The 17,614-nt window shown below is 34.2% G+C and overlaps 3 protein-coding genes and 1 long non-coding RNA gene across 6 annotated transcripts; all 4 read left to right on the top strand.

Moving 5' to 3' along the window:
• The first annotated feature begins 2,190 nt into the window (after positions 1–2,190).
• Positions 2,191–3,748, top strand: LOC132271249 (pentatricopeptide repeat-containing protein At1g12775, mitochondrial-like). The gene has a single exon (XM_059772575.1). The coding sequence runs from the start codon at positions 2,924–2,926 to the stop codon at positions 3,611–3,613; it is 690 nt and encodes a 229-aa protein (XP_059628558.1). The 5' UTR covers positions 2,191–2,923; the 3' UTR covers positions 3,614–3,748.
• On the top strand, positions 3,617–4,045 carry LOC132270038 (pentatricopeptide repeat-containing protein At3g22470, mitochondrial-like). The gene has a single exon (XM_059771253.1). It carries the CDS (start codon positions 3,617–3,619, stop codon positions 4,043–4,045), a length of 429 nt encoding a protein of 142 aa, XP_059627236.1.
• Positions 4,046–4,064: 19 nt separating this feature from the next.
• On the top strand, positions 4,065–8,528 carry LOC132271252 (uncharacterized). The gene is made up of 2 exons (XR_009469687.1): positions 4,065–7,886; positions 7,984–8,528. It is a non-coding gene; the product is annotated as an uncharacterized LOC132271252 (long non-coding RNA).
• An 807-nt stretch (positions 8,529–9,335) lies between these two features.
• On the top strand, positions 9,336–14,815 carry LOC132271251 (serine/threonine-protein phosphatase PP2A-1 catalytic subunit-like). 3 transcript variants are annotated; one of them, XR_009469686.1, is made up of 7 exons: positions 9,336–9,603; positions 12,631–12,709; positions 12,793–12,909; positions 13,223–13,350; positions 13,637–13,654; positions 13,782–13,871; positions 14,509–14,815. XR_009469686.1 is itself a non-coding variant. In XM_059772576.1 (4 exons), exons 1-4 carry the CDS (start codon positions 13,180–13,182, stop codon positions 14,593–14,595), a joined length of 366 nt encoding a protein of 121 aa, XP_059628559.1. In that variant the 5' UTR covers positions 13,053–13,179; the 3' UTR covers positions 14,596–14,815. The 3 variants fall into 3 exon arrangements, 1 of the variants encoding a protein (XP_059628559.1); XR_009469685.1 differs by having other exon boundaries at positions 12,628–12,709; XM_059772576.1 differs by lacking the exons at positions 9,336–9,603; positions 12,631–12,709; positions 12,793–12,909 and having other exon boundaries at positions 13,053–13,350.
• The last annotated feature ends 2,799 nt before the right edge of the window (positions 14,816–17,614 follow it).

The following is a 17,614-nucleotide window of genomic DNA, read 5'->3' as shown; positions in this document are numbered from 1 at the left end:
GGTTTCTTACCGAGCTTGCCAAGAATGTTGACGCTAAAATCGGCCGGCTAGAGCCGATCTTAAATTTGAATGAAAATACCTCAATAAAGGTAACTATTATGTCATTAGACTTTTTTATATATAAATATTGAATCTTTGAAAGAAAATGAGAGTTTTGAGTTTAAGTTATTCGAGTTACCAATGAAGTCACGAAGAGTGTTTTAATAACTAAAGATTGAATCATTGAATGAAAATACCTCAATAAAGGTACCTATTATGTCACTAGACCTTTTTAATGTATAAAGATTGAATCTTTGAAAGAAAATCAGAGTTTTGAGTTAAACTTATTCGAGTTCCCTTTGACATCACGAAGTGTGTTTTAATGAGTAAAGATTGAAAGGTCGAATGAAATTATCTCAATCAAAGTACCTATTATGTCACTAGACCTTTTTAATGTTGAAAGATTGAATCTTTGAAAGAAAATAAGAGTTTTGAGTTAAACTTATTCGAGTTCTCTTTGAAGTCCCGAAGAGTGTTTTAAGGACTAAAAATTGAATCTTTGAATAAAAATACCTCAATCAAGGTACTTATTATATCACTAGACTTTTTAATGTAAAAAGATTGAATCTTTGAAAGAAAATTAGAGTTTTGAGTTAAATTTATTCGAGTTACCTATGAAGTCGCGGAAAGTGTTTTAATGACTAAAGATTAAATCTTTGAATGAAAATACTTCAATAAAGGTACCTATTATGCCACTAGACCTTTTTACTGTATAAAGATTGAATCTTTGAAAGAAAATGAGAGTTTTGCGTTAAACTTATTCGAGTTTCCCTCGACGTCCCGAAGAGGATTTTAATGAGTAAATATTGAATCTTTGAATGAAAATACCTCAATCAAGGTACCTATTATGTCACTAGATCTTTTTAATGTAAAAAGATTGAATCTTTGAAAGAAAATGAGAGTTTTGAGTTAAACTTATTCGAATTCCTTTTGACGTCCCGAATAGTGTTTTAATGAGTAAAGATTAAATCTTTGAATGAAAATACTTCAATCAAGGTACATATTATGTCACTATATCTTTTTAATGTAAAAAGATTGAATCTTTGAAAGAAAATGAAAGTTTTGAATTTAACTTATTCGAGTTACCTATGAAGTAGCGAAAAATGTTTTAATGACAAAAAATTGAATAATGTGGGCGTGCCAGAACCAATTATATGGTTCGAGTGTGAGTTGTCAACACTAGTCTCTTTGAGAATATTGACTATCAGGCGATTCGAGGAGAAAGAGAACAAATATAATTCCTCCTTGAGTTCTAATTGCCTTAATTAAAATGACTTTATCAGTGAATAATATATAGTAATAATATGATAATAGAAAGGGGAGAAAATATAGATATAGAAAGTGATAGGGAGAAGAGATAGAGAGACAGAGATATAGGGAGAGAAACAGAACGAGACTAAAATAGATAAGGAGAGAGATAGAGATAGCAAGGATGCTATTTGGGGAAATTGCTTGAGAAAACAAACAAATAAATATAATGATTCTGATGGTGCTGGACTTCTATCTCAACATGCTACTTTGATTATTTATAAAATAAAACATAGAAACAAACTCCTATATGCAAGTACTTTACTTGCATTACAACTTTATCACAACTAACTATAAATTCAAAATAAACTAATCCTATAAATAAACCAACTAGCTAAAAGTTTAAAATAAACTAATCCTAAAAATAAACATAAATATTTAACTTACATCAACTAAAAGATAAATACTAAAATTATAATTCCTATCCATTAAATAATTCAAATGCTTCAATCTCCTTTACTTCCGAATGTACCTTCTGTAACTTTTTTTATGTGTCAATTTATATCCAAATTAGTTGTCATGTCATTAATACAAAATTTATTAAAAAAAGGTGTCAACAAATGCTTAAAACTACCCAATCTTACTCAAAAGTAAAAGCTGAATATCTGTGGACACATTCAAATACAACCAAATGTTGGTCTAACACAAGTATTTCATGGTATTCCACTGCAACCTACGCTATTAATTGGAATAAGAAGTGAATGAGATCACTCACTCCCACAATTAGTGTGGACCCCACTGAAAGATGGTCCCCAACCTCACGTGTGAACTGATCTAATACTAATAATTGGAAATGAAATAATCCTAGATGCTGTGTGTGACTCTGTGTGTGTGTGTATATATATATAGAAAGATGCCCGAAAAATAAAAATAGCCAACTTTTTTATATATACACAGACATATAAGTGTGTGACTGTGTGTGTATGGATATTGAGAGAGGAGCTGAAAGATGATTAAAAGAAGTGTTACTGCCTCTAGCAAGTGTAGATATGGTGGTGCGCTCTCTCTTCAGAAGGGCATCCGTAAGTCTGCAACTTCTTAAGCACAGTATTAATTTCTTCATTGATTATCCGTTTGGTAGTGACAATTTAAGGGCTAAGTTTCATTCCCTAACTGTTAAAGATCAAAAACCTCACTGTCCGAGTACTCAAACCCAGTCTGTCAGAAATCAATGAAGGTTTGAGTTCACTAACCTTAATGATGCACTGGCAGTGTTTGATGAAATGTCTCAAATGCGACCTCTTCCTTCAATTGTGCATTTTAATCAATTGTTAGGAGCCATTGTGAGAATGAAACATTACACCACTGCAATTTCTTTACTTAATCAAATGGAATCCGATGGAATTGTAGAGCCAGACGATTATACTATGGCCATCTTAATGAATTGTTACTGCCATTTGAATCGGGTCGATTTGGGTTTTTCTATTCTGGGGAGAATCTTGAAGCTTGGTTATAATGGACTGCACAAAACTCACCACTTTGATGAGGGGACTCTGTAATGAGGATAAAATAGGTCAGGCAGTTGAGTTGTTAATGCCATGGGGGCGAAAGGGAAACCAATGTCATTGTTTATAGCATGACCATTGACAGTCTTTGTAAGGACAGATTGGTAGCTGAGGCTTTCGAACTCTTTTCAGAAATGATCCGTAAAGGCTTTTTGCCAAATGCTTATACTCACAACTCCTTAATCCTTGGCCTATGCAATTCAAACCAATGGAAAGAGGCTACAAGGTTATTGAATGAAATGGTGAACCGAAAAATCGAACGGAATGTAAGAACCTTCACTATAGTGGTGGATGCACTTTGTAAGGAAGGGAAGGTTGCAGAAGCTAGAGAAATAGTTGAATTGATGATTCAAAGAGGTGAGGAGCCTAATACAGTCACGTACAGTGCACTGATGGATGGATATTGTCTGCAAAGCAAATTTCACAATGCAAAGAAGGTACTTGATTTGATGGTTGGTAGGGGTTGTGCCCCTAATATTCATAGCTATAACATCTTGATTAATGGGTATTGTAAGAAAAGGAGAATGACTGCGGCTTTAAGACTTTTTCATGAAATTTCTCTGATGGGATTGGTTCCTGATACTGCTACTTACGCCACTCTTATAAGTGGTTTTTGCCATGCGGGAAAACCTCTAGCCGTGCAACAACTTCTGAACCAGATGCAAGCCCATGCCCAACATTCTAATCTTATGACCTACTCTACTTTGTTAGATGGATTGTGTAAGAACGAATGTCTTGCTGAGGCAATGGCCTTGTTTTGAGAGATGGAAGAAAGTGGACTACATCCTAATATTGTGGTTTACAACATCCTTATTGATGGTATGTGCAAAGCTAGAAGCATTAAAGGTGCAAGGGAATTCTTTTATGGTCTTTCTTCCAAAAGGTTGCAGCCTGATGTTCACACATATAATATCATGATCAATGGACTCTGTAAGGGTGGGTTGTTAAGTGAAGCAAACATGTTGCTCAAGAAAATGGAAGAGAGTGGTTGCTCACCCAATGGTATCACTTACAATATGATTGTGCGGGGATTTCTTCGAAACAATGAGACGCTAAGGGCAATGCAACTTCTTCAAGAAATGGTTGAGAAGGAATTCTCAACTAATGCAGGTATTATGACCTTGTTATTGAATATATCAAATAATAATGGTTTGGATCAGTCAGTTTTGGAGATGGCCAATAAGTTTCTGTAATTTCTATTTGGGTTTCACATGTTAGGTGAAAGATTCATAATTTGTCCACCTTGCAGTGTGGTGTATGCATGGCCTATTGGTGCTTGCATCAGTGTCTTCTTCATATTTTGGGGGTGAAATTATTGTTCCGTGAGAAGTACGAAGGAGAGAACCTGAGTTGGGTGATTTGTATAAAACTGGTTGACTAGATGAGATAAGGAAGGTGGCTTGGTGAATCTGAAGAAAGCAAAGTTGCTGCTGAAGCATATGGGAATGATCCCAAAGAGAGACAAGTTTCAAAGCTCTGAAATTTACCAAACAGAGCGTGCTTATCTGCTTTGCCTTGGTCTGTCGGGATGTTACAAGAATGGCACCTCATCAACTTCATTTTCCTTTCTTGTCTGCACTTTGTACGGTGAGGGTATACCCTGCTTACCTATTGATTTAATTGCTTGATGTTAATATTATAACCATCCCATTAAGGGGTAGAAAAAAAAAGGCACCTCTATTAAATCCATCAGACCTTTTAGAGGTTATTTTCAACCAGAAGAAATTGCTTTGAACTCTCAGATGCACCCTTTATTTTATATTCAGTTGTTTATAGAAGTTGCTATTTGCACTGTCAGATATTTGATTCCATTATCTTAGCTTGCAAACAACCCTGAATTGATGCTTTGGGTAGCGAACATCTTTTTTTTTTTTTTTTTTTACTTGTGGAAGAGTTACTTCCTTCTTTGGTCTGTAAGATCTTTCTTGACAAAATATTATGCCAGAATAGTTGGATACTATAGGCTTATGGGACTATATCATGCAACTTTCAACTGTCAACCAAGACTTCATAGCTAGACACTTGGACAGGAGTTGGATACTAATTGTTTATATCATGTGATGTGTTCTATAGCCAGTGTTCTATAGTTAGACTTCATAGTGTTGCAGATAAAACCTGGCAAATCAAAATGTTGAGTAGTTCTATTGGTCATGTTATTTGCTTATGTTATTACTCCTCTCTCATTGTTACTCCTCTCTCATTGTTAAACTAACTTCTTCATTTTTTTTTTTTGGGTTTAAATAATAAGTGGATGCCTTATATCAAGGGGCTATTATTCTTCTTTGGCAAGTCAATTTTGTAAAATCAGAGGTTTGAACATGTCCACCAAAAAAAATAATAATAATGAAGGAAGAAAAAATTAAAGAAAAAAAAACTGGTACATGTCTAATTCTCCATTTTGGAATTTGAAGATGGACTATGTTTACTTGTGGCATGTGTTGAATGGCGAGGGTTGGATTTTAATAAAATGGAAGTTGCCAAAGAAAAGAATTAATCATTTCATTAACATCACCTAATGGCTTAAGTTTTTAGGTCGGTCCGGAAAGAACCCAACGCCAAGTTACACTTGGTATGAGAGTCAGACCCATAAGAATTAAAACTCATTATTGTGAATGAAATACTTACTACAACAAAGTACTTTCAGTCCATCTCTCTTTTTTTTTCTTCTTTTTTTTTTCTTTTCTCTCTCTAAAACCTGCTACTCTCTTTTACTATGTATCAAAGTTTATGTGCCTCTCTCTTTCTCTCTCTGCTCCTCCAAGGAGAATTTCCACATTTCGCTTTAAAATCACCTGATCGACAAGGAATGTTTCAAATTCTCTTCAATCCTCACATGACACTGTCCATATCCAAAATGACATCACTTGTTCTGCCTAAATTCTCTCTTTCACTAACACACTCCACACCCTTTTTGTTTCTCTTCTTCAATTTTCTTTGTAACAAGCACACAAGACACACATATATAACTATATATATAAATATATTTGCGTATATATATATAGACGACTTTTGGGTTTTGTATCACAAAAAGAAATGGACCCAGTTGTTCCTAACGATACAATCAATCGGCTTCTTAAAGTGAGAGGAAAAGGAGGTTCAGTTATCCGAGTAGGAAATGGAACAATCGTGTGTAGTTTCTATTGAGATTTTCTTGCAACAACCCAATTTATTGGAATTCAAGCACCCATCATTTGTGGTATACTATATTATATGCCTAATGACCCCCACTTGGGTTTGGTGTTCTTTTGTGATTTTGTGTTTTGGTTGTTGGTAATTTGATGTACTTGTAATGATTTTGTTAATTGTTTTACTTTTTGTAGTCTGCATTTTGTTTTTCATGATTTTGTGCTCTTGGTGTTAATTGGATTTTATCATTTGGGTGGTGGTTCGCTCCATATTTGATTTTGTTGAGTTTGTGATTTGGGTTTAGATATAATTCATTACTTGCTATATGCTGTATAATTTTCTTAAAATGGTTGCACTTTGTATGAATTAAATTGCATATTTTTTTTGGGTTGTTTTCAACTTTTGATTAGTTAAGCAAAATCATCTTTTAAGTCTCAATTAATATGCTTCTTCTGATTAATTATCAATAAATAAATAAAAAATATGCTGCTTCTGAAATTGTGTGGAAGTTGAAGATATATAGTTGGGTGTTACGATGATGCTCCTTTTGGAGGGATTTTTTTTGCTCTTGGTATCATCACATTAATGTGTTCCGTTAACTTCTTATATCTGACTTGCTCAATTGATTTTGAGAATTATGCTCTTGGTGCTAGTTATGGTAATTATTACATTCAATCCTAAAATTTGAATAACAGAATATGTTTTGGAAAACCTGTTCATACTATACAGAAATTCCTTCTTTCTGAGATTTTGTTGAAGATTGTCGATGCTGCTGTTATTCTTTGCTTATTCAGCTCTCAAGTATGAACCCAAATACTTTAGACGTTGATTATAACATCAAGGCTGGTTTTTTATTTATTTAATTTTGAAGATTAGATCTAACATGCAATGTTGTTTTATTTTTTGTGTTATATATCAACATTCTCATTTATTTTACGTTTAGGTCTCTTTTGACTTGTTACTTCAGTAAAAAAGCATAAACTTCTAAGCTTTTGTTTCCGACAACTGAGTTAAATTTCGTGCACAAAAATCACTAAAATTCATTAAACATAAATTTTATTAAATTCTATAGTAAATAAATTGCGTAAGGATACGTTTTGGCCATATGTGTTATTAAATTCTATAGTTAAACATTGAGTAAGGGTACGTTTTGGCCATATGTGTGTGGCCAATTCCGTTATGTCATGACTTACGCCCAATTCAGGCCCATGCCTGTTACACCGTGTCTGTATCTTCGAACCATGGTGGTGCTTGGTGTTCTTTTCCTTTTCCCTGCTCTTAATGATTCGATTGAAAATTTAATTGGTAGGATCGATTTCAATTATTTCTTGGTTGCAACTTTCTCTAATTTTTGTGGTGTTAGAATTGTTGATAAACAAAGAAACTTGTTAGCTTTAATTAAAAAGTGATCAAATTGAGCCTCTGATACCACCTTTAGATTTAACAGAATGGTTAAATAAGATTCATGTAACTGAATTCAAATAGTTGGGATAAGATATTGTTGGGTTGAGTTGAGTGCTATTGTTAACTTTTCTTGTAGACTCGGGTTTATGTTTTACCTTTACTTTCAAAAATTTGTAACTTTATCTTACGTGCGCGTATCATAGTTCCAGATGAGTTCCAGATGCATGCTTCAGTCACACTGTTAATCTGTTATGAGACTTACAAGCCCTGATTACGTGCTACGGGATTGTTCCAAGTCTGATGCTGTGGTTTTTTTTTTTTCTTTCTGGCTTCAGTCACTTGAGATATGTCGTCCTGTCAGACTTTTGATTTTGTGTATGGGCGTGATATATATTTTTGGTGGAACTCCATTGGATTGTTTAGTTGCATGCTTGTTTCCTTTAAGCGGGCTGACATGAATGAGATGGATTTGAGGACCTTCCTTGAGAGCTTCTTCAGACCCGGGTATGTGTTATTATTTTGTCCATATATTAATAACATTTTTGACCCTAGTTTCCTTTTGCTTCTTGCAGCAACTTGACTTTCTAACCTACATGTGTAGGAAGAGATGATCGCGCCGTCTCAAATAGCTGCTTCCAAGGGTGCTGGCCCGGTTGATGGAACTGCTATTTTTCGCCCCATACTTGGCAAGAAGGGTCTGGTTATGGCGTAAAGCGCACTCCATCAAGTCACTGTAGTCGTGCAGAAGTGGAGGCAGCTAATAAAAGAGCCAATGATACGGAAGAGAAAGTTCGGGACACTTACTGAAAAGATAGCTTCCGAGGCATTACAAAGGAAGTCCGGAACACTGAAAATATAGATTCAAAGGCATTGCAAAGAGAGAAGGAATTTTGGATGAGCATGGTGCACAATTTGTCAATGGAAAGGGGCTTTCACTTTATTGGTAGGAGGCTTTTTGCCATTCAACAAAAGATTTTGTGAAGACATCTTTTGATTTATTAGGAAGCTGTTTTAGCATCAAGAGTCTGGTGTTCAAAGTTATAGTTGGTTTACTTGTTGGACTCGTAACATCTTGTCTTTTTGTGTAGGCCATGTTCTTGAATTGTACAAACATGTTCATATCATTATTATTTATTTATTTATTTATTTTGGAAGGTAACACATGCTCTGAAATTCAAAGCAATAAATTGTGTGGATTCTTAAAATTCAGAATCATAAAAATTAAGTAGGCTACATTTCAGATTGTTAATGAATACATTCACTCACATTTCAAAATTCATAGTTTTATGAAATTGTCATGTTCATTGACTCATTTCATAAAGTACGACAGATTACTTGCTAACTTTATTCTAAGAGGGACAAAATTAGAGATAATGCAACTTGTAAACGGTGCTTGTGCATATGAAGAAACAGTAAATCTCTTACTCTATCCCACTCTCAAGTGGTCTGAAAGTTGAATCTTCTTGGACTTAATTTCGGGGATACAAACAATAAACAATATGTTATGGCGAGATAATGGATTGAGTTCTTAAATGCTTGGAAGGACAGTGTTACCTAAATATGGAGTTCTAATGTCCCATCCCTTCAGATAAAAGTGGCAAAGTTTAAAAGAACCGTAAATATTATAAGATCCCTCATTAATCTTAGCGGTACTTATGTTTAACGGACAAGTTCGGGAATGAAGGCAATTAATATAAAATTTTAAATCAACAGAGAAGTTCAAACAATAAAAAAAAATAGAAGAAATAAAATAAGTTATATTGGAGATGAGGATGAAAACGACCATTTCCAATTCTCCTAAATTAAAATTGAGAGGGTAATAAAAGAAGTTTTACGGTTGAGCTTAACCACTAACAAGCAAAAAAAATTACGGTTGAACACACACACACACATATATATATATATATATTATATACAGGACTTTTCTTTCATATTAACAAATCAGGAAAGAGCACCTAACCAGTACAACATTCTCTTTTTCTGTTTTTTTTTAATTGGTATTCACACAGCTCATATCCTCCTTTGAGAAGTAGAAACCATTTAGCACGGACATGTTTATATACCAGTTGTCATCTTTGCAGAAGAGCCCTTTTGATTACCACTTTCTTTTATAAACGATGGTGACAAAACATTGCATCAACAAATACGACCTCTAATCTAAGTATTTCATGTTAGCCCATTGCAACCTGTCCGAAGAATAAAAATAGCCAACCAGCTTCAGGTGACTTTGTTTTACTTTATATATATATATATACACACACACACACACACACACACACACACAGAGAGAGAGAGGAGCTGAACGATGATTAAAAGGAGTGTTATTGCCTCTTCAAAGTGTAGATATGGTGGTATCCGCAAGTCTGCAACTTCTCTTAAGCATTGTTTTAATTTCTTCATTGATTATCCATTTGCTTGCAACAATTTAAGGGCTTCGTTTCATTCCCAAACTGGTAATGATCAAAAACCTCACTTTACTTGTAGTCAAACCCGGTTTATGAAGTCTGTCAGAAATCAATTAAGATTTGAGTTCACAAACCTTGACGGTGCACTCGCACTGTTTGATAAAATGTCTCAAATGCGACCTCTTCCTTCAATTGTGCATTTTACTAAATTGTTAGGGGCCTTTGTGAGAATGAAACATTACACCACTGCAATTTCTTTACTTAATCAAATGGAATCCTCTGGAATGGTAGAGCCAGACGCTTATACTCTGGGCTTCTTGATGAATTGCTACTGCCATTTGAATCGGGTCGATTTGGGTTTCTCTGTTCTGGGGAGAACTTTGAAGCTTGGTTATGAAGTGGATTGTACAATGCTCAACACTTTGATGAGGGGACTCTGCAGCGAGGATAAAATAGGTCTGGCAGTAGAGTTGTTTAATGACATGGGGGCAAAAGGATTTCGACCTGATAAAGTTACTTGTGGAACCATTATAGATGGGTTGTGCAAAACAGGGAACACCAGCGCAGCTATTGAATTGGTTAAGAAGATGGAAGAGAGAAATTGGGATGCACTTTGTAAGGAAGGGAAGCTTGAAGAATGGTTCTTATCGTAGTCCTTTTTGGTTGGTCGCATAGTTGAACTGTCAACCCTTAGCCGCGTCACTTATCCTGTTTGATGAATGGTTCTGGTTTAAAACAGCCCTCTCAGTTGTCAGTACAAGCCTTGTTGTACCCATAAATTGGGCCCTAGAAGAATAAGATTTGGTTAATTGGTTTAACTGAGAGGTTTTGTTGATAGTTCCAGACCAGGGTTCGACATGATATTTGAAAAGGACATAATATAGTTGGATTGTCTTGTGGAGTGATGAGTTCGAGGCGCTTCAGTCACACTGCTGCATGCCCTGATTGAGTGTTATAGATAATTCCAAGTCTGATGCTGTGGTTTTTTCTTTCTGGCTTCAGTCACTGAGATATGTCGTCCTTTGATTTTTGATTTAGTGTATGGGCGTGATATTTTGGTAATCCCTCATCCCTCTCAGCTTGTAGAATCATCAACCCTTTTTCAAGTGAACTCTATCAAATGACATCAAGTTTCAGATTATTTATACAAGAAAGTAGCATAAATTTTGATAGGAAGATAGTGGCATAATGTAAGCCCCAGTTTTAACAGGTATATTTTGTTTGAACCCTAGGTTCATTCATTTAATTGGGTGTGAATTTTGAGGTTAAGTGGGTGTAAGGTAGGGTGGCCATAGTTGTGCTATTTGTTTCTTATCTAACTAAGTTTCTATATCCTGAGGAATTTATGAACTTGCTACTGGTGTAGGCATGCCAAATTTAAGGTTTTTCAGGACTCAATGTGCCTCCTGCCTATGAAGGCCTACAATGTTACATGTTTACATGGGCTATGATATGTCTATCAGTTTGGGTGTGTGTCTAAGTGTGGGACCTACTTGGATTCCAAATCTTAGAATACGCAATGGCTTAAAATGTCTATAAAATGGTTATGTTTATGTGGAGGTGTCCTGTTTGTAGTATTATTTAAAATATTGTTCTTCAAGGATTAACTGAATCAGAATTTAAATCAAGTGTGATGTGGTAAAGAAAGGGGTTTGGGGGGGTCCATGGAGCACATACTGACTAAATGTTTTCTGAAAGGAGTCATGTGACTCCATAATCAGGTGAACAGTTGGGTAGGTCGTCTTATGTTCAAAAAAAACTGGCCGCAAGTGAACATTGTTATTAGGGGCAACCTTTTAGCATATGGAAATGCATAGTTAGCAGAGCCTTGGCTGAGGTTGTGATTAACCTGTTGACTTGTCTCTTACTTGTGTTACCACATTGCATATGATGGTTTCAAATGGCTGAAAATGTCTCTCCAATCTCTGCCTCTGTTGACCTCTGCACTGGTTCTCAAGATCGTTGATGCCTAGAAAGATGAAGGAAAGAATGGAGCTTGCATTGGGCATTTGATCTATATAATTTTATAGCACTGCTAACAAGGGTCACCTGCTTGACAACCGTGAGAGGGGATATTGATTGATTTACACCAGGAGAGGAATATCGATAGAGCTATTTACACCAAAAGGGTGGGTCACGGCGCAACAGTAAGGTTGTTCTATTGTGACCTAGAGGTCATGAGTTAGAAACTGGAAACAACCTCTCCACATGCGGAGCGGAGGTTGTGTAAATCTGACACTCCCAGACCCTTCAATGCGGGAGCCTCGTATAGGGCATGACTGTGCAACTAAGCATGTGTGAATCTGAAACAAACTTTTGTCTTAATATACTTATCCTTCGATGAAACCTCTTCATTCATTTGACTAAATGATATCACCATTTGGAATGCAAGTGGGAGTTTAATCATGAAATTGTGCAAAGCTAGAGTTGAAGACAATTTTGTGTGATACTTTTGACCAATAGACTCCAAAATTAAAGATTGACAAAGATTAGGAGAAAACAGGAGCGTGTGAAGGAGAGAATGAAATACACGTGTGTTAATTGTTATCAGGGAATCTCCGAATCAAGTAAAAATTATGAGTAAACCAAAAATTATTTCAACTAATACTGAAATTCATAAATAATTCATGAATCTTTTTCAGTGTACTCGGGTTGCATGCACTTCTGTGAAAATATCGGCCATATTGTGGACTACATTTTATATAAGCAATTTATTATCATGATTCAATTGGCTGTGGCTCCAATATCTGCTTAAAACTTCAGTGTGAAATTTGTGCATGTTCTGGAATTAAATTGGCTTATGTTTTGTTAGTGTTATAATTTTCCTTTCCCCTTGGCAGCAGCAATGGATATACATATTACGCAGCTGGCTGATGAGTGATGACTTCACAAAACTAAAACATGAAAGCGTTATTTATTAATGTACATTTTTCATCTCTTTTTTTGTTAGTGTAAGGACATTATTCAGTATCTTTCTTCTGATGTTGTTCTTTTATAACACTCAGGTGACTTTCATGGTCAATATTTTGATCTTCTAAGGCTTTTCAAGTGTGTGGATTTCCTCCTCAAGCTAATTATTTTTGGGGGATTACGTGGATTGGGTCAACCAGAGTCTAGAGACAGTATGTCTTCTCCTTGCATATAAAATAAAGTATCCCAGAATTTTTTTACTCGAGGGGAAACCATGACTGTGTTTCAACTAACCATATATATGGATTTTATGATGAGTGTAAGAGAAGATTCAATGTTAGGTTATGGAAGGTCCTCCAAGATTGCTTTAACTGCCTACCAGTGGCAGCTCTAATCGATGAGAAGATTATCTGCATTCATGGGGGGTCTCTCTCCCGAGCTGTATAGTTTGGACCAAATTCGACATTTACAATGCCCAACTGATGTACCTAATGCTGGTTTTGCTGTGTGATCTTCTCTGGTCAGATCCAAGTAACAATGTTCAAGGTTGGGGGACGAATACTGTTTGCGGAGTTTCATATACATTTGGTCCTGACAAGGTGACAGAGTTCGTACAAAAGCACGGCCTGGTTTTTATTGTCCGTGCTCACCAGGTTTGACCACCTATTATAGTTTATTCTCATTTGAGGTTTATGTTTACTGTAATACTAGTCGAACTGTTGAGAAATGTATCAATGTGAGGGATGGTAATGTGTCCTTGTTTAGGGTACTACGATTATATTATGGGAAACTTCTGCTGTGTTCACTTATACATATATATATATATATATATATACCGTAATTTCATTGTGGAATTTTAGTAGTACCCGTTGCTCCATTCAATACAATTCTAAGAATTGACAATGGTGGCTAAAGCCTTTTCTTAAATTTTTATTGCAGGTTGTAAATGGATACAAGGTATTTGCAAATCGGCTCTTAACCATATTTTCAGCACCCAATTTTTGTGGGGAGTTTGACAATGCTGGCGCTATTATGAGTGTGGATGATACTCTGATGGTCTCTTTTCAAAAATTTAATCCTGCAGAAAAGGGAGTCTGGAAACCTTCCTGCAGGAGTCGATGTTTTCGCGAGGACCACCACAACTAAACCAAGAAACTTTCCAACAGGAGTTAAGGTAAAGAAATCTTTGCCACTTCAAATATATAAATTGATGATTATCATTGGACTAGTGTCAAACCATAGACTACGCTAGAGTATTTTTTTTTTTTTTCCCTTCTAATTTTCCCAGTTTTTTCATCACAACTTTCAGATGGCATAAATGGAAGAATAATGATTCTCAAGCCTAAAACTCTAACCGGAAAGGCTAGCCAAGGGATTTCTATCCCTTGGATGAATTGGGTAAGACCAATACTTCAATGTTATTTAATACATCCAATGGATAGAAATCTGTAGGCTAGCCTTCTGGGTTTAAGTTTTGGTTCTAAATAGCATTGGCCTTTTTTAATACCTCAATGTTGAGCTGTTGGACGAAAAATGTATATATTTTTTTTAATTTTGTTGTTAAGCGGCAATTATTTACATTTTTCATTGCTGTCACCTCCATCAATTAATCCTCTTCCCGACACAAATAAGTCTTTGTCTATTGCATTTTAAATTCAAACTAGACATTCCGGTGCTGCAGATCATGTATAGGTAATTTTGGATAATTCTTTATGCAAAAGAAAATCCTTACCTTTATTAATATTGCATTGTGTCCATGAATATTTTATTAATTGTTGCATTTTTTAATTTTTTTTTTTTTTTGTATGCAGTTACTACTAGACAGTAAAAAATGGAGCAGAAATGAAGCCTATCATGCCAGTTGCAGAAGGCAGTTTGCTTGTGTAGGATCCAAATAGCGTTCATCATAATGTAAAAGTTACATGGGTAATGTGATTTTATTTGGCAATTGGTCAATTACATTTAAAAAGTTCACATTTCTCTCTTCTCTTCTCTCAACTTATCCATCTCCTTGACTTTGTGCTTTAGATATATCATATATGTAATTGAACTGATTTATTGAATTTATTAACAAGATTAAAGGATACATAAATGGTAGTTAACAATCTTTTATTAAAACTATTTTTTGTACTTCTTTTTTGTTTTTTTTTTTTTTTTTGCCAGAAATGTTATTACATTATATTGATGAGAAATGATTAAAAGGAAAGCCTTGGGACGGTTGGGCTTTGGTTTGTTTAGGAGGGAAAAGGGGGTAAGTAAAAGAAATTAATTTTTTTAAGAGTTTCAGATAGAAAATCGAAAAAATTGGAGAAAATCAGTTTGGTTCAGATTTTCTTAAAACATTTTTCAAAAATGCAAAAAAGAGAAAATTGTGTTCAGAAAATTATTAAAGACAATTTTTTTAAAAATTTCTGAGTTTTTAGAAAACCGTTTCCAAAAATCCAACTAAATTAGCTTTTGTATAAATTTTTATTTTACATTTTTTAAAAACTAAATTTGATTTTACCTATGTAGTATGGACACAAATACGATACGACACGGATACGTCGAACGTCAAATTTTTAAAAAAGTAGGATGCGGTGACACGGCTATACATAAATGTAAATTTTTATTTTTATACATCTATTCAATAATAGTATTATAAAATTTTAATTCATTTATAATTTATATATTAAGAATTGCTATGAAATGAAATAGAAAATAAAATTATGTAATGATTTTATATATATATATATAAAATCATTACATAATTTTATTTTCTATTTCATCATTATTTAATTACTTTGTCAAGATAATATTGATATTATTTTTAAAATTACTAGATAGACTTGTATTAGAAATGTTTGGAAGTGTCAGTGAATTGTCCGAAATAACAAAATTAATTTTTATTTATAGACACGTATATGATATGTTGGACATATATTCGAGGAGTGCAGTGTCCAACACGGATACGGCTCTTTTGTAAAAGTATTCATACTTCCTAAGATTTCACTTGTGCTTACTTTCGAATTGGACTTTGAAAAAAGAAAAAAAAAAAAAGTGAAAATTAATTTTACTTATTATTATTTTTATTATAATGTGGTAAGAGGAGGTAATAAAGAGCCACGTGTGATATTACACACAAGCTTTGGAAGAATTACTAGAATTATAGAGTCAAACTAAATTAAACCAATCAATTACGGTTTGATTCAGTTCTCTACTAGTTCTAAAGGTTCGGTTGGACTATAATATTTATGAAACTGTAAAATTGGTTAGGTTTTGATTTATCTTAGAATTGAAACAAAATTAGAACTAACCGAACTTGTGTAAGGCTCTTAATGCCTAAAGAATTATTTAACTTAGTGTTAAAATCAAGTTTTAATAAGAAAACGCGTGACTAAAGTTATTCTACGATCTACTTTTCGAAAAGTAGAAAATTAAAAGTTATTGTTGGTTTTGAGTTAAATTAAATTGGATAAGGGAAATTTTTTTTTTTAAAAAAAAAATTGTTGAATAAATTTTTTTTTACATGAGATTATAAGACAGAGAAATTGGAATGTACCTCCAATATATTATTAAAAATGGTTAATTTTAATGATACCTCTTTAAGTTTAGTCAAATATTACATTGAAACATTTTAAATAAATATCACTTTCATTGCAAGTCTTTTTTCACTTACACCTCAAAAGTTACTTTTCAAGTGTGTGTCAGACATAGTACTGCATGTAAAAAAAATTTCACTTACACCAAAAACTAAAAGTTACTTTTCAAGTGTGTTAGATACATTTTTACATATAAAATGACATTGTTATTCTTCTAACTATCTGTAGACTTAAAAAATGGTTTAATTGACTTGAATTTCCTTTGACCTTCGTTCTAAAAATTTTAAATTATTCTTTATATATATATATATATATATATATTTGTCATCATGTACACCAACCAAATTATAATTATGAATTTACCAAATTATAATTATAATTATTCTTTATATATATATATATATATTTCTTATGTACACCAACCAGCTTTCTCCTCCTTTTCTTCTTTAGATATATGTCTTTTTCTTTTTCTTTTTTCTTCATTTTTGCCGGCAAAAAAGCTGCAACTGTGGGTCGCTACTTTTTTCTTTTTCCTTTCTTATTTTATTTTTCTTTTCTTTTTCTTCATTATTGTCAGCAAAGAAGCTGTAACAACAGGCAATGACCAAGGTAAGTGAGGAGTCGCCGCCGCCGATGAGACCTCAGTTGTGGTAGTGGTGAAAGCGAGGAGGGAGCATTACGCTAACAAGAGAGGAACCTTAGTTAGACCCAAAATAGACAAGCTTCAATAGACCCAAAATCGGTGAGCTTCAATGTACCCAAATCAGTGAGCTTCAATAGACCCAAAATCTGTAAACTTCAGCAGACTCAAATCGGTGAGACATACAAAACCAAAGCTCCTTGCTGGGTAAATAAATGTCTAACCGAAACCAAAGCTATGTTATAATCCAACCGAGATCCAATCGAAAAGTCTCATTGCAACCTAATATGTGTGTGTGTGTGTGTGTGTTGGGGGGGGGGGGGGGGGTGTGGTAAGTGTAAAAAATACCCCTTAAGTATACTCTGAGTAGCACTTTTACCCCCTATTTGAAAAGGTGTGCAATAAACACCCCTAATCTTTTGCAATTGTGCAAAATTACCCCTCTGTGTAATAAACACACCTAAATTATTACTGTAATACCCATTTTGCCTTTTTAGTCTTCCCAAAATACCCCTCCTTCTCTCCCCACTCTCTACTCTCTGCCGTCAATTCCTTCCACCACCGTCTTTTTCTGTACCCAATTTTGCTTTCACTCTTTTCTTCATCATCATCACTGAATCAACATACATCCAATTAAAAGCTAAAATATACTAATAATTACACAGCTAAAAGCAGGAAAAGTTCTAACATTCCCTG

Source organism: Cornus florida, unplaced genomic scaffold, assembly GCF_030987335.1.
Source record: "Cornus florida cultivar Cherokee Brave unplaced genomic scaffold, ASM3098733v1 CherokeeBrave_3.0.0_Hap2_Chr08, whole genome shotgun sequence".
In the NCBI taxonomy this organism is placed as follows: Eukaryota; Viridiplantae; Streptophyta; class Magnoliopsida; order Cornales; family Cornaceae; genus Cornus; species Cornus florida.
Note: the sequence above shows the minus strand (reverse complement) of the source record. Positions and strands in the feature narration are given on the sequence as shown.

What these genes read in the sequence shown, in the direction of transcription:
- LOC132271249 (XM_059772575.1), top strand. Translation starts at nt 2,924, where the DNA reads ATGACCATTGACAGTCTTTGTAAGGACAGATTGGTAGCTGAGGCTTTC.
- LOC132270038 (XM_059771253.1), top strand. Translation starts at nt 3,617, where the DNA reads ATGGAAGAAAGTGGACTACATCCTAATATTGTGGTTTACAACATCCTT.
- LOC132271251 (XM_059772576.1), top strand. Translation starts at nt 13,180, where the DNA reads ATGTACCTAATGCTGGTTTTGCTGTGTGATCTTCTCTGGTCAGATCCA. An exon ending in ACTTTCCAACAGGAGTTAAG is followed by an intron (nt 13,872 to 14,508) that starts GTAAAGAAATCT and finishes TTTTGTATGCAG; the next exon opens with TTACTACTAGACAGTAAAAA.